Source organism: Anopheles maculipalpis, chromosome 3RL (genome assembly GCF_943734695.1).
Source record: "Anopheles maculipalpis chromosome 3RL, idAnoMacuDA_375_x, whole genome shotgun sequence".
NCBI classification, from domain to species: domain Eukaryota; kingdom Metazoa; phylum Arthropoda; class Insecta; order Diptera; family Culicidae; genus Anopheles; species Anopheles maculipalpis.
This window is the reverse complement of record NC_064872.1, coordinates 72,460,189-72,483,268: the sequence shown is the minus strand read 5'-3', so window position 1 is coordinate 72,483,268 and position 23,080 is coordinate 72,460,189. Positions and strand designations below refer to the sequence as shown.

General features: G+C 44.7%; 2 protein-coding genes across 7 annotated transcripts in view; one reads left to right on the top strand and one right to left on the bottom strand.

Annotated features, from left to right (window-relative positions):
- LOC126561999 (protein alan shepard) overlaps nucleotides 1-23,080 on the bottom strand; it is a 416,355-nt gene that overhangs the window by 246,229 nt on the left and 147,046 nt on the right. The gene's annotated exons all lie outside the window — the stretch shown is intronic.
- Nucleotides 1-23,080, top strand: part of LOC126561874 (formin-binding protein 1-like) — a 56,151-nt gene that overhangs the window by 24,006 nt on the left and 9,065 nt on the right. For all 6 annotated transcript variants that reach the window (XM_050218233.1, XM_050218230.1, XM_050218232.1 and 3 more), the window contains exon 2: nucleotides 16,000-16,115. In XM_050218233.1, the coding sequence (XP_050074190.1) occupies nucleotides 16,000-16,115 (116 nt within the window). The remainder of the gene's footprint in view (nucleotides 1-15,999; nucleotides 16,116-23,080) is intronic.

The window sequence follows — 23,080 nt, the reverse complement described above, 5'->3', positions numbered from 1 at the left end:
TAAAATGTGGCACTTCTGGGGTTCACAAAATGGTTGACGATTTATGGCAGAGATGGGACGATGATCACCTTCTTCGAGGTTGGGAAAAATCGGGAGCCATTTGAAGTTAGTGTCGATTTATCTACAGCTGCGATAGATACGCGGTCGCAGTTTTTCGCCGAGATAAAAAACCAACCGAGAGCAAATAATGCAACCGCTACAAATGGTATCAATTATCGACGAATTTACTTTCAAAAATTGGTGCCACTTCCGGAAGAAAGTGCAACCGAAAGCACGTGCCTCTAATTGTGACGTGACCTTATCGTGGTTTACAAATTTGCAATCTATAACACTCTTCACTTTCATCGTGCACAATTATTTTGCTTCGTACCGTTGGGAGCAACATTGTATTTTTTTTTGTGCGGGGCTGATTTATCGTCTTTTCTTCCACGTGCTGCGCTTGTTGGTTTTGCGGCATATTTCATCATCCATTTTCGTTTGTCAGCTAGCTTCCCTTTGCCGGTTCATTAGTGGTTTCTCATCCGCGCTCGTTAGTGTTACTACTATGCCCCGTTGACAGTGTATGGTTGAATTCTTACCCATTAGTTGTGGGAAACAATTGACAGCAGAGGAGAGGAAAAAGCAGTGCATCACTTTTTTTTTTTGAAACGTTACCTCAACCAAAGTCAATGCACTTCATAAAAAGATAAATACAAATGCCAGTAAAATGATCATAATTAAATGTAGTTTTTCCTTTTCATGCATTTTTGAAGCATCGCACAGGTTGAGCGTCATCCGAGTTTGTTTTGTGAGGTTTTTAGGGGAAGTGAAGATGTATATAGAGCTGGTGGTGGTGATCTGTTTCTGTTCCTTTGCCGAACAATTCCAGCTGCAGCAACGTTACCGTCAGTCTCACAAACTTTCGCCCTCGTAATGGTGAGAAATTGCCATCCAGAATGCGTCGTACACGGCCGGCCTTCCCCCGGTGGTGTGTTTATGTTTGTTTTGATGCGTACATTTCTTCACGATATTTGATGCTCTTGCTCCTCGAGTGGCGGAAAGAGTTTGCGTCGGAATGGAAATGGAAATGAACGATTTCAACCGTTGTTTTTCTTTCCCTATGGAGGTTTTGTACGTCTGGCGGAAGATTTGAATCGTGCGCCAGTACTGTTTTACACCTAGATTTAGTGATGAGCGCACTATGAAGGTATGGCGTGTAATGCCGTAAGCGTGAAGTTGGAATTCAATCACGTATAAAAGCTGTCGATCGTGGCGGATGATCGGAGCGAGCAATTTTGATCGATGAGATGGTATTCGGACAATAGAAAATCAATTGGAACAGTAAAACATTGCGTGAATTTTAAGCTTTACACTCCGAAACGAAAGCACTGCGAAAGTCAATCAAAACCTTATAGGAGGCTGCTAGCTGTCAAAATTATCTCACAATTCTTTCGTTTTCAAATTCTTTGGCTTCAACAAATCCTTCTTAGATAGCCCAGCTTAGTACTTGCAGACATGAACACCATTGCTTCGCTAATGGTTCGCCATTATAATGGCAATACCAAAGTTACTAATCAAAAACACGATTCCGTTTGCGGTGTGCTATACTCTCGTGGGAGAGAAAATCCGCCGCCACACACACACTCATCGGTCTGCCGGTGGAGGATGTGTCGTAACAGTCGCTGTTTGTGGTCCAATCTTCCGACTGCTTTCCTGTGGTGCATTGTCATCGTCGTTGGTTTTGGTGGTCGGTCGGTTGTGGTTTGCAGTCAGCCGACGCGCTACGGTGCTGCGCTAGTACCGTATGGGATTGTTCGAATTCACATTTCCCAGGCTTTTGTCGACCGGCAGAAGCATCCTTGGCAATCACGAAGACTTGAAGATGATCCCCCCCAATGATCTCAACCCAATCAACGTTTGGCTCGTTTGGTGGTGTGGTGTTTTCATCACAGATAGTGTGTCACTCGTGCTGGGTACACTCTCTTTACATCTTACGCAAAACTTGTGACCAAAAAGCTGGTCGACTATTTTGACGATTTGCACCATTTCCCGTAGACGGGCAGCAGAAATTAGAGTTCAGTGAACGGATTTCTTGGGAGGCCGTACCGCAGTGCAACGATCAAATTGGCAAAGACCTTCGCATCTTGAGCGTGCGTGCCCGGCATAGGAATTGGGTACGCCGATGATGCGCGATGGGTTGCGTTGCAACTATTTGTGTGCTTCATTCGATTAAGCTCGTTTACCGTTTCCGTCATCTGTTTGCCCGGACCGGATTCCTAGCGGGACCTGAAGCACAACGCAATTCGAAGATTCATATGCAACGGCAGAGCCTGTACACACGCGTTGGTAAGGTTGTGAGATGGCCGGCTCCACACACCGGCGGAACATAGCAGAAAACGGTCATTTCAGCAGCGGCATGAGTTCCATTTAACGAGTTCTAAATTGCTGTCTACCTTTTATACACAGAGCTTGGATGGGAAGATGAGTCGCTTGCGACGATGGGAAGCTGTGTGTGCGCGATAGATATTGCAAGATAGTGTGGAAAAAGGTACCGTAAAGACGGAAATGACAACGAAACGCAACCGTTTTTGGATGTGATGGCTTCAAAAGCTTCTTACGCGAACCAGCAGTAGGTTTAACTTTTTCTCAGATAGTTGGTATGTGGGGTTTTGTTTGACCATTGAAGATTACCGCAGGTTTACAGCAGAGCCGTTAACAGCGCTATCCTCGACTGGCAAATGCCGTCCGATTATTATCTTTTAGGTTTTTTTTCCATACGGCTCAATTGTGCCCTTGAGGTGCATTATGAATATCTTATGATAAGAAGAGAAGCGACAAAAGAAGCGATCTACGATGGTATGATGATGAGATCCTCTTGGTGTATGTCTTTATTGGAGTGGAAATAGCAGAGTCGGTAACGGCTTTAAAAGCAAATATGTATGTCGTAGTTTGGGGCGGACCGATAGTAGAGGCGACTGCGGCCCCGGTCTTCACATGGTAGGACCATGGTTCAAATCCCATTCGGACCGTTGCCTCGTAGTTGAGGACTAGGACTTATCTAGTCAATTACGTTGTATCAGCAGCTAATCTAGTAAGATAATCGATGGCCTGCGTAATCTAGATGATCTTTAAGCCAAGAAGAAGTATATATCCTAGCATAAAACTTTCTTCTACATGGAACTTCCTTTTGCACACAATACTGCGATAAGGCTTTGGACAGCTTTGGCAACCCAAGATAATGGCTACATCTCAGATATTTCACCATTACCACCTAGCCAAGATAACTGTTGAGGAGATTAACCTTAATGTAGAACAAAAATCAACCATATGTGTAGCGTTAATGTAGAATCTAATTACTTTCTTACCTATTTTTGAATTAAACTAACGAACCTAGAAAATAGCAGAATATTGAGAAAGAAAAAGCTCATCTCTATTACCGCTTTTCCTGATGTAATCTAAACCTGCAAGATGTGCTACAGCCCAGTCCCTTACGCACACCATTTTCCACACAGTTTCGCGCTCACTATTAGCGGGTTTTCCAGTGTGCGCGCGCGGAATGCCATGCTTCGAATGTAACATGTTTTTACCGTTTCATTGGTTCTCGCCCAAATGCAACCCACCAGCGCAACAACCTCTGGGCCTGTGGTATCGGTTTGCTTCCCTTTCCAGATGGTATGCCCATCCAATCCTGTTCGCACATGTTTCGCCGCCTGTGAACCGGTGCAATTCAGCGCTCGATGCCTCCATTTCACTCGGCCACGCTTTCTTGCGGGGAACACAAAAGCCGCCCGGGACCAGATTTGGCTAAAGATAAATCGAAACGCTTGTTAAACCATTTCTCTACGCCATATTGTTTTAAGTGGCCCGAAACGCTGCGGGTTGAAACTCCGTTTGGTTGGTAGGGCTTGTAAAATAGATTGGCCAGTACCCGGTGAAGTTTCATAAGCTACCGATGGAGATTTTGGCACAGTTTTGCCCCAAAAGGGATCGTTTTTTTGTTACAGCCCTTAATTCGCTCCGGTGTTGTTGGGCTTTCCGGTATTTAGGTGATTTTACTGAGGGTCAAACTTTCATCCGGAGGAGAATCGGTGCTAGTTCTGCCCGAAGCCCGAACTTCAAAGAGTCACTGCGTCCACAGTCGAGTAAACTTTACCCTTGTGAAACCGCCTATCGCAACGTTTTAATAAAATGGCAACTTTTCTGTAGACTCTACTTCAAAGCTCACATATAGCCTCGGCTGTGACAAAATCGTATCAACTGTTCTGAGCCGTGACAGGACTCAGAACAACAGCAACAAAAAATGCTCGCAGACAACCACTGTCGCATTTAATGTCATCCCGTGGTCGTTAACTGATAAGTTGATTACTACCAGATCATTGGAGGAACCGGGCATTGAGCGGGAGTAGTGATAAGCAACAATAATCGCTACTTGCTACTACTTGAACGTACGCTTCACCTATCCCTGCGAAGGCGCATTTGCTTATCAATTGCATTGGGTCCTCGCTCGTCAACCACTCAACTCGCATGATTGGAAACGCCTTTCCGCAAAACGTCATTTACTACAAATTGGCTCGCTATTGCTAGCGTGACGCAGTCGGCAAATGTTCTAGAAGTCAAGCAAATAGCTAGTTCTTGCTGCATTTCGTTAGGGATGATAAGTCGACGTTTCAGTGAGTAATACTCTCACCAAACAAGGAGCTGATTTACTTATTTTATTTTTACTTAGAACTTACGATGAGTCACGCAACAGTAAAAATGAAAGTGATTTTCGCAAAAAGGTGTGTTGACAAAATCTTACACATCTTTCGTTGCTTTTCTAACCCGATTTACCTTTTGATATCAGGCAAACGTGATGTGATTGAGTCAGGGATGAGTCATCTTACCTTTGCCTGCTATTCACTCCGGCACGTCCAGCATCATCTTCTTCACTTCCCACCAGCATTGAGCCGACGTCTGTTAGGAAACTGTTTTAACAAGCTTTGCTCGTTTATGGTACAATTCCGAGCTTGACTTCCGGGTATCATCGTCGTGTCTCCCGGTCGGTGCAACTACGCGCCCTCAAGTGCGCATGTTCTGAAAGGGGCTTGCTGTGTGTACTTCAACCCCAGTGCTCTCACGTACACTTCCGCAAAATTTGCCAAGGATAAAATAGAGCAATCATCATATGCGCTCGGGATCGGGTGGAACACTTACACACTGCCGTAACGTGTGCTGCCGCGCTTCTTCAGGAAGCATTTTCGCCGGCCCGACAACAATCGATGACTCATCGGACATTTTTCTGAGTGGTTGTTGAATGGTAGGGATACCAAGCACCAACGATGGCAGCAAAACACCTCCAGGCTCATACACTGGATTGGATGCGCTTCGTCCTGGATCCTTTTTTTCCACCCTCGTAATAAGCTTCTTGCCCTGGTTCTAGCACCTTTCAAATATGATGATTCTGATCGATACTTTCACCCGGGGGAAAAAGTTTTCTGTGCTCCTTTATTAAAGGGAAACACTCTTGTGTTATTGCTTTTCTTGCACAGGGACCAGTCGACGCATAGATGAAGGCTAGTTTTCGTTTTCAACATGATTGCCCCCTATCCTTGAACTTCGCCGCTAGTGTGTTTGTTTTGGGACACGCGTGTCCAGCCTTTACCAAAGGGGGGTGCAAGGTTGCGCTCGCCGTGTTTAGTTTTGTCTCCGCTTTTTCGGTAGGACATTGGATGTTCGGGGGAAAAATTTATGGAAAATTTATGAGAAATAGGAAAATGAATGTTTTATGGTGTGTACAGCCATCGTTTGATCGGTTTGTTTGTTCAACTGAGCGGTAAACAACGATCCTGCTGGGTAGTAACATAATTAATGTCTATTTTCATATTTTAATATCGAAGACAAAAAGTGCTCCTTTAATATTAAATTTATCTGCTTAAAGAACTCTCCATAAAAGTGTCAAAGAGCAAACAAATGCGACATAAATATGTTTACCTTATTTATACAGTTGAATTGAATATGCATGAAGTATAAGTGCTGTGCTAGACTAATGAGCGGTTGTTAAGTGTGCGCTTGAATCACATTTATGCTACTCCTGGCAAAAGCAAGTGGTAATGTTCACTGCAAAAAATCGTTCCACTAGAACCCTTTTGTGATTTCTTTTTAATGAGCTCGACTATATTTACACTTCATCATATAGGTCCCGTCAGCAAATACTAGACGAGCCCCCCTTCCCGTGTAATGTCAAATCAAACCCTTATGTTTATAACCCATGGTCATGGATCTTGCTTAAGGGGAGTTTTTCATAGAAAACAAACAATATTTACGATCTCTGAGTAAAATTAACCAATCAATAAAAGTCCATAAAAATTACGTTTTCTTTATTGTAGTCCGATTGTGTTCCACGAGGTCGAGAAATAAAGTTTCACACGCGTGCAAGCTAGAAATGTCCATCAGGTCCTCTATTGTCATTGTCCACCATCCAGAGTAGGTGCGGTATCACCACCATGATTGACACCTGGAGTTGAACAGTTTTTGCTCACATTCGCTCTCCATAAGGGTTGCAGCAGCATGGTCAATCCCTCAGGAGTCTTGCACCATCATATGCGACACGAGCCAGGAAGTAAATCCCGTGCGGCTGTGCCCTTTATGCGACACAGACTCTCGACCTCCACGGACATTATAAAGCAGCTTTACCCTCCCCCGCGCACAAAGTTACCGAGCTGTGTTCATAATTTAATTCTCTGCAAATCCATCACCCGCTTTTTTCGCTCGACTGCAGACCATTTCCCGACCCCGCGTACAGTAGTCTCTGTGTAGCGTACATATTCCACACGCCTGTCGAATTCACCTACCAGAAAAGGGTCCATGTGGTCCAGGACACCATTTGCGAATGAAATGCTGTATCCTACGCCGGTACGGGTTTCGTTTCTATCGAGGGGATTTTCACTCTTTCTGCTTTTTCAAAGAGCCGCCAATGTGCAACCAAATGCTCTCGCTGCTCTCATAAATGATGCAGCTTTATTGGCGCATTGCCCTCGGGGGCTCGCTACTGTCAAAAGTGAATCGAAAGCGAACTAGAGTTGGTACGGTGGGCAGTGCAACACCCTTAGTTTCGCACGTTACACAACGGAGTCGTATCGGGCAACAGCTTTTGGGTAGAAATGAGAAAATGTGTTTGATTTATTCGATTCCAAGCAATAGGTTTGAAGTACAAGATTTTCGATAGAATTGAACAACATCGCTTGAGATGTTCGTTACAAGTGCCCTGTGTTGATGTTCATTAAGCTGTGTTTAAGAACGAAATGTGTCAGCAACTACCATCGTTTGTTCAATAGTTCGACCTTCGCCCGAAGCGCTGTAATTCGTGCTGAAGATGACGATCTCTCTCTCACGCCAGATGACCACCGCTTGGTTACCGCTTTTCTTACACAATCACGCCAGCATAGCCGTTAACTGAGCTCGTAATTGAAAACAGCTCATGCCTGCGTATATACACAGCAGCAACTACATTAATCTGGGCACACTAAGCTGCATCGACCCAATTTTTGTCTTCTTTATAACATAAAATCATTAATTAAAACTAAACGAAAGTAAGTCACCAATACACAGTGTGCTCTCCCTTCCCTTCCCCCTTAACCAAAAGGCCTGTGTTGTGCGTATCGTGCGCGTACGCGTGTGATGTAATAGGCCAAAGTCTCCCACGCTCTTCATATCATCCCCACCCTTGAGAGAAAGAGCAATACATTGTGCATCACTGACCAACATGAAATTCCCATCCGCGTGTGCTTCGTTGCAGCAGCACATACAATTTGTATCGTAGATAGGGTGCGGTGTATGTGCTAATCCGCCCCCCCCCCCCCCCCCCCCCCCCTTCGGTAAATTGATAATGATAGCATTACAACACCGGTCGGTTTAGCCGGACGCACGGACAAGACGGAAATGCAAGACACAGGGAACCGAAAATCCATTTAAAATGTCTCCCCGTTTTTAACAAACATTCTTCCCTCACGCTGGTAAGCGACACATGTGGGGAGCGTGTTTTGTCGCCTAATTTATGTTGGTGGTCCGCGGATGATCGGTGGAGGGAGTGAGATCATGTCGCGTGCCGGACGTTAAAATTGCCGGTCGTGTTTTTTGGTGACTGGTGGCTTACCGTTGATTCGATTAGAGTAAAATAGGTTGTGGGAGATGATGCGATGTGCCAATGTCAGATGAACCAAGCGGTTGCTGCAATAAATGTGTTAATTCTGACCTGTGTGCGTTACGTGTGAGGGATGGAGCCTGGCACTCGTGGTGACATGTTAATTTTTGAGGATTCCTATAACGTGGGATATTGACCAGATAAACATGCGATGTAATTTCCGGTCGTGAGATTATCAGCTCCACCTTGCATTAGAAAAATGGAGATTGAAAATCAATCGGAGGAGATCGTACAAAGTCTAGCTGTGGACGTTTCGCGTTCCTCGTGGAGTAAATGGAGTAAATGTCTTGTGACAACGAACAGCAACAAAATTCGCAAACTGCATCTCTTAGGGCTCTTGCGTAAAATCTACTTCTACGCTAAACCCCTCCGGGTGTGTGCTAGACGAAAACTACTTTGTTTTTGCATAAGCCTTCACGAAGGGGCTTGTAGTTTAAAAGAATTTGACACACAAGCGGGTGATACTGATCGTCGGTCGCCAAGCTCCGCAGTGTTGCGACGATATGGACGAAGGAACCATTTCAAACGATTACTCAAAATTATATTGCAACTACCGTAGCAAGCGTCGTGCTATACCTCTAGGTATAGATGTGGAGCGGGGGAAAGCGTTGTTGCAACTGGTTACGTCGATCGGCCGCTTCGGGACAGTGACCAACGGAAAACAACACCGAATGCAGGCCGTTCAACTTGTGGCTCTCATGCTTCACAAAACATTTGGCAACGAACGGTGGAACCACCGTATGAGATAAGTTGTTTTTCGAACTTCTCCATCATCCCTAAGACCATGATTTGGCGCTGATTCATCAACATTCGACGGAGCGTCCACGTTAGCGATCTTTAACGAGGAGATCGTGCTCTTTTGGGTGAAGGTCAAACAGAGTTTATTTTGTACATTAGACAACAGACACTGGCTGGAAACTGCCTTTTAGACATGTCTTGTCCACTAGAATGGACATACAGGTGGAAAAAGTAACCTTGTCACAGTTTCTAAGTAGGGGACTACCTTTTGTAGCGATTTGCTCTCAGTAGCACACTACCTTAAAGATCGAGGACGAAGGATAACAAGTGATTTGATGTGGACATCAATATTTCCAATAGAAAAAGATGAAAATCGCTGGCGATGACTTCAAAACAGATCGATTCTTTCGATCCGTTACACATTATTATGAACGGTTATATTTGTTTCACCACATTCCAGCGCGTTCTTAGCGTGAAGCAGCTCCCACTGGTTATGCAAATAGCAGCAGTTTTCTTGTATCGTTTTGGAATAACACCTCCACGACAACTCTCTGCGTAACTCCTTTGTTTGTACTGCGGCGAGAACGTGTTTCCCGAAAACATTTGCCGTATGACACATTCTTGGGCTCTCCCTTTGGACCCAACATGGATGATTTAACACTCACTTCGCATCGTCGTGGGTCGTGCGAATATAGCTTCTCTCCGTCAGATCCGATATCTGGCGAAAAGTTGGGGATTGTCTCGCTGTCGAACCTATCAACCACAATGGCGTCATTTAGTTGCGCTGCACGCAATTACTGGCGACAGGTTGTGGAGATCCCACACACGCACACGCACTTAACATTGACATTGGAATTTTCAATTAGGTAGCCAGACCACGCCAAGACGTAATATTTTACGCACACGCGTACGGCCAGTCGCCACGCCATGTGTTCGTTTACAATCCCACGGAAGAGCTTTATTTACTCGAGATGTTTGGCTGTGTTTTTTTCTTTGCATTCAAAATTTGGCGGTTTAGCAAACTCTCCGTTTTGTTTCTTTCAACGGTCAGCTTATTTTGGCGCTGAAACAAACGGCAAACACAAGAAGGACGGTAGCAAGCGAAGCCCTGTGCGCGTTCGGTTCATTCAGTTTTCACACCTATGAGGCGCCAGCCAGACCACTCGTGTTTGGAGTGTCGCAAAGCGAGTGGCTGACTCATTACGAAGCGCTTTAAAAAAAAGATGTTTTCTTTATTGATTTTATGTCCGTCGGTGGAGCAAAGTGATTGATCATAATGATTTCTTTGCCGTTGATTTTAAAAGAGGGGTCAAGAGGTTTTTTTTGTAAAATTTCACGTACTTACTCTACGTGACATCGTAATTACTTCGTTACTTCGGGATTTTTTTTTTTATGACCACAAACAATCTCATCAATCAAACCACAACTCGGTAAGAATAGAACTTCTTTCTGCTGTCTCTGGTCGTATCGAAGGGCGGTACTTTGGCTAATAAAACAGATTTCTAAGCGCTATATCCCGCATATAGGCGTTCCAATCCCGTTACTGACAGCTGAAGAGGGAACCTCCCGAGGTGTTCGACCAACAAGCGTATCTATGTCTCTGTGTGTGCCCCGGTTGGACAGTAACGCGATTTCGATTGACCAACACCATCCATCACCATGGTCAGCGCACAATTGTGGTGTGGCCCTTCGGCATTACTCGGCGGTAGGGTTAGTAGAAGCAGAAAGATCGAGCATAATAGCAACCAAAACCCGTAGCGCGATGAGAGTGCTCAATCTATCTGATCGATAGTGGAGTTCCTGATTTTTCTTTCCCCTCTCACTATGACTACACACACCACATCTTTATTGCTAATCAATCTCTTTCACGTATCTCGTCTCCTGTGTGCGAGGCATATATTCTCGAACCCTGAATGCTGAATACGATCGAGGATTCATTTCTAACGCCACTAGGTTTCTAAGATCGTCTTCGGTATCTTTAGCGTTTTGTGATCTTTCGACACATGAGAGATGTTGCCTATATTTCGCCTATAATGTTTTCATCCTCGCGGAGAAAGCTACAAGCTACATAATGGGAATAGGAAGTTGCCGCCCAGCATCACTCTGCACTAGCAGTACCGTCGTTAAACTCTTTGCAACTTTATTCAAATGACTGTTGGTGACATATTACCGTGGGGATGTACCGTCTAGCTTCAAAGTCTTGTCCCAATGTGTCGTCGTAACTGCAGCAATTTTATTATAAGTACGTGAGAATGGAAACAGTATGAATTTATAGTGTATTGCTGCGCTAAAAGACTTACAGCCCTTGTCAGTATGTTGTTATTTACTTTGTTTTTATGTATCGATTCGATACAACTCCCGAACTCCGGGACATTGTTGCCATGTATGACCCTCAAATAATGAGTCAGAAATTCGTTAGTTCCTTGGAAATTCCAACCCGATTCGAAAAACATCTCTAGATTACACAACTGGCCTACTCGCGCCCTCACTTGTGCTCATAGAAGCAACGTTTAACGCCATTCTTGTACACGCGCAAGAGTGGCACAAGTGCTCCACACTACGGTTCAAAAACAATAACTGGTTGTTTAGCTTCAACATCGTGACAAAACGGTTTAACCGATAAAAAATTACATCAGTTTAAGTCATTCCGTTCAGCATAAAGTTATGCAATTGCTCGATAAACGAGCGCATTTGCAACCCGCGTCACCCGCGTACGACACGCATCACAAAGTGTAAACTGGTCCGGGACCGAGAAAAAAAAAAGAACTGTACATGACACTGAACAATTTAAGCTATCGGACATTTTACCTCACGCAAGCTCCTCCCAAACCCCTCTAGAAAACGATGACCCTGCGCCGAATCCTACGCCCTAACGTTGGTGAAAGAATGGAACTAGTTCCTCCGCCCCGGACAGGAAGCTTGAGGGCATATCAATCTTCCGGCTTTTGCGGTGAAGGTGAAGAGAAACAAGTTTTTCGGGTTTTTTTTTTGTTTCGTCCCGTAAGTCGTAAGTCGTTCGGGATAGGTATTCCGTGCACTTGTTGCATGCATAGTCCAACCCAGCGGTGCGAAGGATGCGCCTCTTCCAGTGCAAGAACTCGGGGTGCGGGGGAATTTATTGGTACAGGGTCTATCAGGGATGTTGGGACATTCCGAAGCGAGGGAACCCGATATCGAGTATTTCAAACGACTACTACTGCAACGGTATGTGAGTGGGCATCTCAAGTAACTGGACAGGTTGGTTTATGCTACACCAGCAATCAACGGGATGTTAAGCGTTGGATGCATACTTTAGTGAGATGGGAGATGCATCGCTAGTTGCAAAGTGGACCACAAAGATGTCCAAAGTTCTAAGCTACCAACATGTCCCGGGAGATTATTATTAGCTCCTGCGTTAAAGGCAAGATCCTACCGATGATCCACACATTAGAGCCTAACGAAATCTGGTATCTTGTTTCACTTGTTTCTGATGCACACGCAGACGGTAGATAAATGCTGTGGTTTGTTGCTTCCAGTCCAGCGATCCAGTCAGGGTCAGTTGTGGTCTGATTTCAAGAGCAAAGAACCCCGTCAAGTGTCGGGATCAAACGATCATTCACTCCCGTTTGCTGGTAATGGTTTACAATTCTTGTCTGGCTTCACCGACCAAGGCAACGACACATTACAAAGATCGTAAGTCAAAGAACAAGTGTACGGCAGTGTCAGATTTACTAGAGTTATTAGTTTAATGTACAATCAATAATTGTACGTCCATAAACGCCTCAGATGCGTCAAGCTGAAGTCTCAAGAGGGCGTCAAGTTCTGCGCATTCAATTGCTACAAGTGATAGGTTTTAAGCTCTTGAAAGTTGAAGCACCAAAAAACACACAAAACTTGACGTTGTTTTTACGCAATAATCATTTCTCACGCATGCATTCCCTGTTTCCACAAAACAAAAAAAAAACCATTACGCGGCAACATTCCTACCTAAATATTTGAATCCATTCTTCTGGACACCGGCAGTACTGCGGATCATGGTCGAGTGAAAGTGAAGCGCGGCGGTTAAGGAAACTTTCCTTAACCTATCTTTCCTGCTAGTTGTCATTCATGCTCGCACGCATTCCTCGGACGCGTGTAACCGCAACTAGAAACCAACCGTCGGTGATGGTCGCGGTTGACCATCAACATCATCACCGTGTCCCCGGCGCAGTGTTTCGAGAGGCTGTAGTGTTATGTTGTTATGGAAAGGTGGATGTTGTTTGGATCTTTCCCTATGTCCGTTAGCTTTTTTTTTGTCGTCCTCTACCCCTTTTACGTGAGTGCGTTTTGTTTAACAAATTTAAATATCGTATCACATCAGGGCACCGTCACCCTTCAAAAACCTACGCCATGACAACTTCGAAGAGGATCTCTCTGTCTCTCTCTCTCTCTCGCGCCGACTCTAATGCTGGCGAGGAATCCATTAAGGGGTGAAGATTTCGGGAAGCGACCTCGCCAGCGTGTGACTGTCTTGCCTTCACGCGAGTCAGGCAAGCAGGTAGCAGGTGGGCTCACCAGTTTTACAGGTGAAATTTATGTCCAATCGGAGTTGCGCGGAAGTTACGGTGACTGGCAGTCTCTTGGCAGAGCGTGTGTTCGTTTGTGTGTGTCCAGAAGCCATCAAATCATGGGAAGAGGCACGCTAGGGTTTTATTTTTTGGTGGAATGGCACGATAAAAATGGTAATCGGAGGATGATGCTCCCTCACGCTGTTCAACGCGATGGTTAATTAGATAAGATCCTGTCAACCGTTTTCCTTTCCTGTCCACACGGAAACTTCCTCTCCTGTAGACGAGAAATCTGTGCATGTTGAAGAAGCGACCCGTGGAATAAAAGTATAAAATATGGTGATATTTATATCGAATTTCAAAATAATTCCACTGTGGAACATATCTTAGCCATATGTCATTCGTCTGGTTGGACGATGTGATGTGATCTATCTTTGCTATAAAATTAAGAAATGAAGCTAAACCGTATTGCTTCGTAGAAGGGATGGGAATGATAAACTCGTTCTTGATAAGAGGTGTTATCCGCATGGAGAGCATTTAATTGATAGATGCTAATGAAGCCATTCCAAGTAAGGTGCGAATTTTATCAGACGTTTATGGTATGATCTTGCTATGCATTATTTATCAAAGGAGAACAGTGGGATGTTGGGGAGCAGCCCGGTGGTGTAGGCGACAGCGACGCCGGTCTTCAAACGGCAGGAACGGGGTTCAAATCCCATACGAACCGTCTCCCCCTAGTGAGGACTGTGACTATCCAACTACGTGCTATATCGGCAGTCTAGAAAGCCATTTCGATGGTCGGCGTTGACCCTACTGGTCGTTAAGCCAAGAAGCAGTGGGATGTTATGCCTATATTGAATCAGCTTTTGGGATTAATAGCGCTTCATTGCATGGGTTCAATATATCTGTGAATCTTATTATATTTCGTGACTATTTAACAAACTTGGAAGATCCATATGTTGAGAAGGAACTCAGGTTAGAATGCTTGTTCCTATATTTAAACCCAGATCCGACGGTATTGAATCTGGTGTGTGGCCTCTGGTGTTATTATTCGGCTTAGCTTTAACATGCGTAGAAACGTAAAAGCGGTCAGTGAATAGAACTAATAAACGATTGCTTCCTCTTCATCATCTCCGGGGCATCGTACATCTTGTGGCGGCCTGCAATGAAAAGCATCTGTTTCCATCCCGGCAAAATGGATTAACTGGACGCGCTACGATCCGCCAACATAAGAAGAAACGTTAATATAAATGCGAGCTAATTGCAGACGAGTTTTTTTATGTGTGTTCATTTCGTAGTTTCTTTTCATGTCTCTCCTCCTACATGGGCTTGGTTTGATAACCGTTCGAGTTTGTTTTTGAAGTTGCAAGTTTTGAAAGAATTTTTTTAAAAAGGCTCAAGAAGCGTAACCCAAAAGAAACTATTATTACATTTTATAAGAGCTTATGTGACAAAGGTTCTCGTGTTGCTCTTATCATAACAAAACTGCTTACACTTTATCGCGCAGTGTTTATTTACTTGTTCCTTTACAACGTGGCGCATGTTATTTGATAAACATTTTTTTCACGTCGTTACCCAAAACGTCGCCGGACGACTGATTAGCGAAATCGCCCTCCACCTTGTACTCTGGCAGGTTATGGTTATGCGCTAGCTGGATGTAAATTATATCGAGTTTTAATTTCTACGAATTCACTAATAAAGGGTAGAGGTTTTAATTGATTAGTGGTACAAGGTGATCCCTTTCTGCAACCTTTCATGATTTAAAGTCACCTTCTGGGAAGGGGCGTCCGAACATCCAAAGCAAAAACTCTCATGATCAATTTTTTATTCAAACTTTTTTTTGCAAAGCAACTATGAAAGATCACAATCCTCTCCCAGCATGCTCATTTGTATTAACCTTGACAGTTCTTCAACCCTTTGCGGCTATTTTCTCCAGATGCTCAGAATCGTTACCACCGTCAAGAGTGTTTGATAAATCGTTTTCAAAACCGTTTGACCTCAGCTCGATGAGTGCTCGTGCCAAGTAACAAAAACAAATCAGTGCAAACCGCGCTTGTCCTTCTTATCTTAATCTATCTACTACCTACCCACCCCACACCCGACACAAATACATCTAACGCCACTTGAACTCCGGTCCCGATGAATTCACTCTCGAGTTTGCAATATCATCCAGCAAATGTAGATTGTAGGACATTCTGGAAGAATGTGCCGTCTCGATCGTTTAGGAATGGCTAAGTTTTGCGCTACATCAAGTCCCCGGTCTCGTCAAGCATGACGTCAGATTGAAGTGTGTTTGGTGCTTGGAAATCGGCGCTTTTCGTTGTCCTCACAGTCTATTTCGTCAAGTCTGGCCGCCCAAAGCCACACCTAGTACCGTCTGAAGCGCAAATTTCATATTAAAATAATATTATTGTGTGAAGGCGTACAGTGATTGAAGAAGATAATATCTTCGAAAATTCAAAGTCTTCCCGCGAACCCATGCTCATGCACGATCTGTGGATTTTTTTTTAATCCCAATGTCGTCAGTTAAGACTCCACGCTAATTATTAGTTTTTTCTCTCATTCCTTTCTTTCCAGGATCAATATGACAATCTTGCCACACACACGCAGAAAGGAATTGACTTCTTCGAACGATTCGGAAACTTCATACGTGATCGCAGTGCCATCGAAGTTGAATATGCGCTTAAGCTGAGGTAAGTGTTTTGCATTTTCCGACATTTTAGAAATTGCGTGGGAAGGCAGAATTCATTACCGATCGGATATGCTCCAAAACCTTTAGGCACAACGAGAGAAGATTTCCGCTCAGTTTACTCCAGCATTTATTGTCGGCGCAACCATAAATCATAAGTTTTACAAGGGTTTAGTTTCGTTTTTTTTTTGCGTACTAAAAATATGAAATTCGATTCCTGCCTTGCAACGAATGCGTATGACTTATAGCGAACAGATGTCGCAAGGAAAGCATTGCCAGCGCTTCCGTTTTTAACTGTCAGGAAGCAGCGTGCATTGAACATTATTGCAAATTCGCAGCCCTATCCCGGCCCGTAACCTTCACTCGGCGATACTATTGGTTGACAGTTCTTTCACCCCGATCGATTGGCGAGGGCTTGTTGTGGGAGGGATGCGGTTGGTTACTCGCGTAACCTTCCTCCTCGAGACGATACGAGACAAACTGCGGCCGTATTGCGAATTGAGTGTAAACAATTCTCGTATTGCACGCAAATAAATGGGCGATGGAAACATGTGCGTAAACACTGACTGCGGCCCGGTTTCTGAGCTACCGAAACGACCTCGGAGTAGAGAAGCAAAACCTTTTTTTTTGTAGAATTGCACGGAAATGGCCAAGTATCATGTGGCAAAGAACCATTCTAGAAGAAGTAGCTGTTTTTACAAGCCCTCCATTCATGCGCATTGAACGATTCCCCGTACATTGCCAACAGCATTTTTGTTGTCGCGTAACGTAGGATGATGGTGATTTTATTTTATTTCTTCATTTTTATTTGTCCCTTTTTGAAGACAGACAGGTCCAGGCCAAGCATCCTCTCACCCCGGGTAGGGTGGGGACACGCGCTAACATTTTTCTCTCTCCTCGATCATTTTCTTGGGGGGATTGCTATTTCTGATGGTTGAATTCACCCTACGAAACTTCCTGTGCGTCCCCGGAGCAGTGGAGTGATTGTGTCCCATCCCACCATTGGTTCTTTACCCTTCGTGGAGCGCGCTTCGTTGGGGATCCGCACTTCGGCATCGAAAGACGTGGAACTAAAAATAAACATTGACACGTACACGCGCGAGAATCGAACAAACCAAGCGTGAGCTGCGCTGGCTCCGTCTGCTGTGTTTTTCTTCTGCATGCTTCGTTCGTTCTAGGTTCGAAGGTTCTTGGGAAAAAAGGGTGATACATCAGCCTCGATAGTACCGGAGGGGGGGAGAGGAAGCACACTTCGTGCTCTGTTTTATTGTTCATCCCTTTCGCGCTGGCCTCTTCGAGCCGCCGTTGTACTGCTTTGTGTGGCCGCCGGGACCAGTTGTCGGATATTCTACCATCCGCGAACTCGTCGACGACCCTGGTTCGAGGCACGATCTTCTAGTATTTCTTTCGCACGCACACACAAAATGCGGCTTCGTGCGATCGTTGCACCAGATGTGTTGGCAATGCTCCAAGGGTCAGAAACGCTTGCAAGCAAGCTGAGATGTAGAGAAGGAGAGAGGGAGCAGAGTGCCATGATGTGTACAGCAAGGGGAAGCCCGTCGACAGATGACGGCCACCGAGAAAAAAAGAGAATCTTTTCACCATAAGAAGCGCTCAATGCTCTCCAGGTCACGCATATGCATAGGTCATGGTTTTGGGATGGCTTTTCGTCGTTACTTGCAGTTACTCGTACTTCGGCCGCTTGCCGGATTCAGGATGGTGCAGCATGCATTCGTGAATACCGAGTGCAAAGGCGCGAGTTAAAAGGTATGCAAGCGATTCTTTTTAATTTCCAATCAGCTACCGTTTGGGTCACACGAAAATGGCGATCGTGGTGCTGTGCTAGATTCGGTGGACTGCTTGCTTCATCGATGCGCCGCGGCGTGAGGAAGCTATTAATTTTCTACCCCTGCATGTCAACAGTGTCGTGGCCTGTCTATTAGCGTGAAATGGTCTACGAAATTGGAGCAATATAAATCAGCACGAACCAAATTTTGGGCGAGGGGAGAACCCAGATATTCCATAAACTCTGACATACGTCAATCTAGTCCTATAGATGATCGTTGTCGGAGTTCGTAGAGCTATTAAGTGTGTGTGTGTGTTGTGGAATTTTAAATGTCTCAATTTTAACACCAACCAATTCGAACCTCTTAACATCCAACAAAAAGAAAGAAACGGAAGTGGCGTTAGTACCCACACGTGAAGGGCGCAATAGGCTGGACTTCACGAAATCTTAATATAGCGTGCAATCTTTAAACTCTGCAATGATCTCATCGACGGAAATTGAATTCGTTGCAGTTGTTGGTAAGCTCTCCCCTCATCATACCCTGCTTTCTGAAGCTGCCTTGTGGGTGATGTACGAATTTCTCGTTCTCCAGCATCGCTTGCTCACTAATTTTTTTTTTTTTGCTGCCACACAGCAAGTCTATCCGCTGCGTGAATCGGAATATATCCCGCTGGAAGACAAGCCACAGAAAAGACACCTTCCCAGTGTGGTTCCTCGCTCCCACAAGACGGTAGTTACCAGTTACCGAATCGGGAAACCGGTCCAGCAAGTTGTGTTCGGTTCGAGCTCCTCTCCGCTTCAGCGAACCCTTCGGGGTGTGCCGTGCCATTTTTCCTTTCCGCACACGCCACCGTTGACGTAACGTTCGGCATTTGTTGCGGGCCAGACCGTCGATCCTACAAAAGCGGCCGAGCCCAACCGATCTTCCCGGTTTTTTGTTGCTTTTTTTTGCGGTCCAAGAAAACGCACGCAAACGATAAAATGTACGAACACAGAAATACACACTCACCAAACGTATCATCCCTCTTGCTATGCGTGGTGGTGGCAGCATAGCACAAAAAGAGGAAGAGTAGTAGTTCGCAAAGATGTACGCCAAGGTAACTGCTCAAGTTCGCTGAACCGGTTGCGAAAGTTTCGCCCAAAAATGATACGTCCGCCACACCGTCAAGGCTTCTCCTGATCTTCTGGAAGAAACGCGCACCGGCCCTCAGCACGTTGTGGGGCACGCTGGGTCGCTTCATTCGGTTGTTGGAGAGAAAAAGAAATCAGAGGATCATCGAATCGAATCTATGGGCGAGGACCTCGAAGAGCTTTGCTGTCGAAGCTCAACTGATTTAAAATTTGAAAATCGTTTTGGGGCCTCAATTATTGAAGGCAACTGTTCCGCCCAAACAGTTCTTGCTTGTTTTCGGATGTTACAACTCCATCAAACCATGCTGGGTGGGTAGCATCATTTGACATTGTGCTTTCAACAAGCTTTTTAATACCACTTTTGGGTCGAAATCATTTAACGATCGAAATCGTTTGACCGTGATCTTTCGGAGCTCAATACCATGCCAATATTCTTGGTGGATGAGAGGTAATGAAAGCATGGACAACTCGTACGGTGTGGAGTGTCCTTCGGGTAAAATAGTTCATCACAACACCACACACACTGTTTACAGCGCAACCTGTGCATCCTGCACTTGACAGAAAACTAAATGTGCATAGCACTTTGTTGCAGGTAATTTCATACCGTTTTTTTACCTCCGATCGGTTGCACCGAGAACAATCTCGTTTGCGTTTGCGAAACGATCTCGTTTGCGCGAAAAAAAGAGACGGTTTTTCTTCTGATGTCCCTCAGATATTCAACCAAGAGGTGAAAATCAAGGTTCTATTTTTCGATTTCAAAAAACGGGTAGGATGATGTGCGAACTATACCGTACTTCTCTTGGGTGACGATATTCCAACGTCTTCATTCTTCCTAATGCGTCCTAGAATAGAGTGTAGACGGGCAAGCGCGTGTCCGTGACCAACCTAGGCACAGATGTGTGTCGGCCAAAAGTTGAAATCTAATTTTATCTTCTTAATCCCATTTGGATAGGATTAAAGTGTGGTTAGGGAGTAGTATCGAAACCTATGATGTTGTAGAATACGGAAGACATCTTTTTGGGAATTTCTTTCTTCTTCGTCTTGGGTTAGCGACCTTCTACGTCACGCCGGCCATCGAAACGCTAGACTCACTAGTCTCAAAAGACTCAAAATATTAATTGATTCTTGAAAGCAAAGCTAGGATCACAATAAAATCGTGTTAAAATGTAGCATTTCTTCGCCAAAACATGGCTCCTTCTTAACGTTGCAGTTTCCAAACTGTCCATGATCCATGAATTCATTCATCTTTCGTAGTCCATTGACGCTCCCGGTATGTTTATGTTAGCGTGAAACAAGTGTAATTGAATGTTTACAAAATACGGTGGCAACGAAATTTGCTTCTTGTTTTTTTTTAAGCGCAAATAAACAGTGCCTTACAATGTTGAAAATGCGTGAAACATTTTGAATCACCGCAAAGCAAAAATTGTGTTTTTGTTTCGCAGAATTTCTCCGTCCGTTTTTTAGATGTGGCTGAACGACATAACTTTCCTCGCGACTCATCGTGATCGTGAGCTAGAAAAAGTATTGTTTGTGCAAGATGCGCCCGCGTCAACGTGATTCATGCTCATTTGTTTTATGTGCAATTTTCTCCTTGCGTGAAGCAATAAGATCACGCCCGAGCGGGGGGAAGAGGTTCCGCGAGTGAATTCAATCACGAACTGGGTACGTGCAGATTTTGCATAATGTTTGTCTGTGTGTTTGTGCATCGCAAATTCTTAGCTACTGAATAAGTCTTGTCCGATGGTGCGCGCATGCGATGCGAATGAATTCATTTATGACACTTCCAATTTATTCACCCTAATTGATATATAGGTGTGATATGGTTCGCGACGATCCTCTTGTTTGATTTTTTATATCAAATTCAAAGCACACACACACGCGCACACGCGCACAGATGTGTCGATTTTCACAATTTCTCTATTGTGTTTATAATTTTTGCCCAACATGGGCGCGGAAGAGTATGCAAATTTTGCGGCATATTTATGTTAAGCAAGACGCGATCTGTGATAATAGAAGCATGGTCTATCGGTGGATCAATTTTTGTTTTGAATAGACACATCAAATATTCAAATTTCAACGGTTTTTTGTAGTTTTGTATGGCTCGGTAGTGTTTGATACAGTGCGTTTTAAAATGTAAGCTTCAGTCGAATTGTTTACGAAAATATCGCTCGTAAAATGGCACTATAATTCGGATTTCGCTTCTACCTCTTGCCTTCCCTCATCGGGATACATAAAATTCAACCAGCAAGGGATTCGAGGATTATAAATCATAATGAAAAGAAAGCAATATTTTGTTTTCGATTTGGAAGATTATTAATTTCGTTCCTTTCCTTACGCATATTTCACCGGCAGATTGTTTGACGCGGTCACGACCGCATACTATGGTTTTGATCTGCCGAGCTGCTGTCATAACTTACCATAATGATTTGAGGATAAGGCATGAATCATTTAAAAAAATGCATACCAATATCCAGCTGGACATTGCCGATGGGATTTTCCCCCTTTCTTTTATTTTTACGCATAAACTTTTTTCCTTTTTTATGTCACAAAAGTTTGGAAAACAGACAAGTTTGGAAGAAAAACAGTTTCGTGCTCGATGTGGTTCCCTGGCGGACGATCGGTTAACGTGTTTCCGTATTGTTTGTTTGTTTGTTTGTTTACGAATGGAATTGCTGTACAAATCTGCAGGGCCTACACACAATGCCAACCATACCATTTTGCCTCCAATTGTTCTTCCAACAGCAAACTAGCTCACCGTATCGACGTTTATCTTTATCGTTGTTGAAGTCGCAAAGAAAAGAAATCCGAAACACGCCAGCCACACAAATAGGGCCGCAGCTAAATGAGCCCCGCAGTGGTGGCGGCAGGTTTATGCTTGCCGCTGCTTGCGTGCTACGAGCAGCGCCGGTCGGTGAATCTGGGTTATGTTGCCGCGCGATGCAAAGGAATTTGAAGAAACTCATTTCATTCAAGTGCGTTCGTTGCGTTCGCCCGAGCCAATCGCTTCGTTTGCGAACACTCTACACCACCCGGCAGCCGTATCGATCACCTGCGTGAATGCTCTCGTTGCTTATAGATCTCCAATTCCGCGCCCGCTTTAATGATTGGTTCGCGGTGTGTGTGTGTGTGTGTGTCTGTAGTTCATCCCCAAGATTGGTTCAATCTTCTCACTGCGGAAAAGATGGAAATAAAAACTTTCACCAATAGCGCCAACGACTTGCGGCTTCGGTCAATGATCGACCATGATCGCAATGGTAACTTGCGAAAAGAGATCATTGTCAGATGTCGGGAAACGATGTGTTCTGTTTTTAATTCTAATCGTACTGGCGATTCCTTTTGATCTTTGGTGTACATCTGTTCAACGACGCCCTTATAAATAGACGTTATCAAGCAAAACTGCGCCCGGCTAGATACAGCTGCATGCTATGCACTCGCGCCACCACACCCAAGCAGAGCCCCAGCCTGGCATTGTCGGTGCAGAGAGCGGTGCAGCCGCTACAGACCAGCCCATTCATTCATTCACTTTCGCTTGTGCAACCCTGCAGGTCTCCACCCTGGCGGCATCTCCCCATATCAGTAGCGTATCCGTAAGAGTGTCCTACAAGTCCAGTGAAAGCAATCGATCGCTGGTGAAGATTTCTTGCAGATTGGTAGTGAAAACTGGTTAACACACAACGCAACTACAACATGTGTCCCACCCTGGTGCATGTTTTCGACTCAAAACAAGCGCACCACAAACAGTATGAGGTGATGAGAAGCTGTCAAAGCATCCGCTTTATTAACCGTTCGATTAGGCTTCTTGGGGTGAGACTTCACCGACGTGTGACAACTAGTAAACATTCGAGGTCTCTGCTTCTCTCCTGTCAACATCATCCCAAAACAGCCACATGGCTAGAAAGTGATCTCCTTTAAGCGTTTAAGCATATGTAACCGCATTATCACTGAACAATTTCTTCGCCCACCAGCTCTGGACGATAGGGTGGGCAACGTTTTCTCCCGCATTTATGTACGAAGAGTTGCAGCAGCCAGCGGGTAGGTAGTATGCGAGTTTA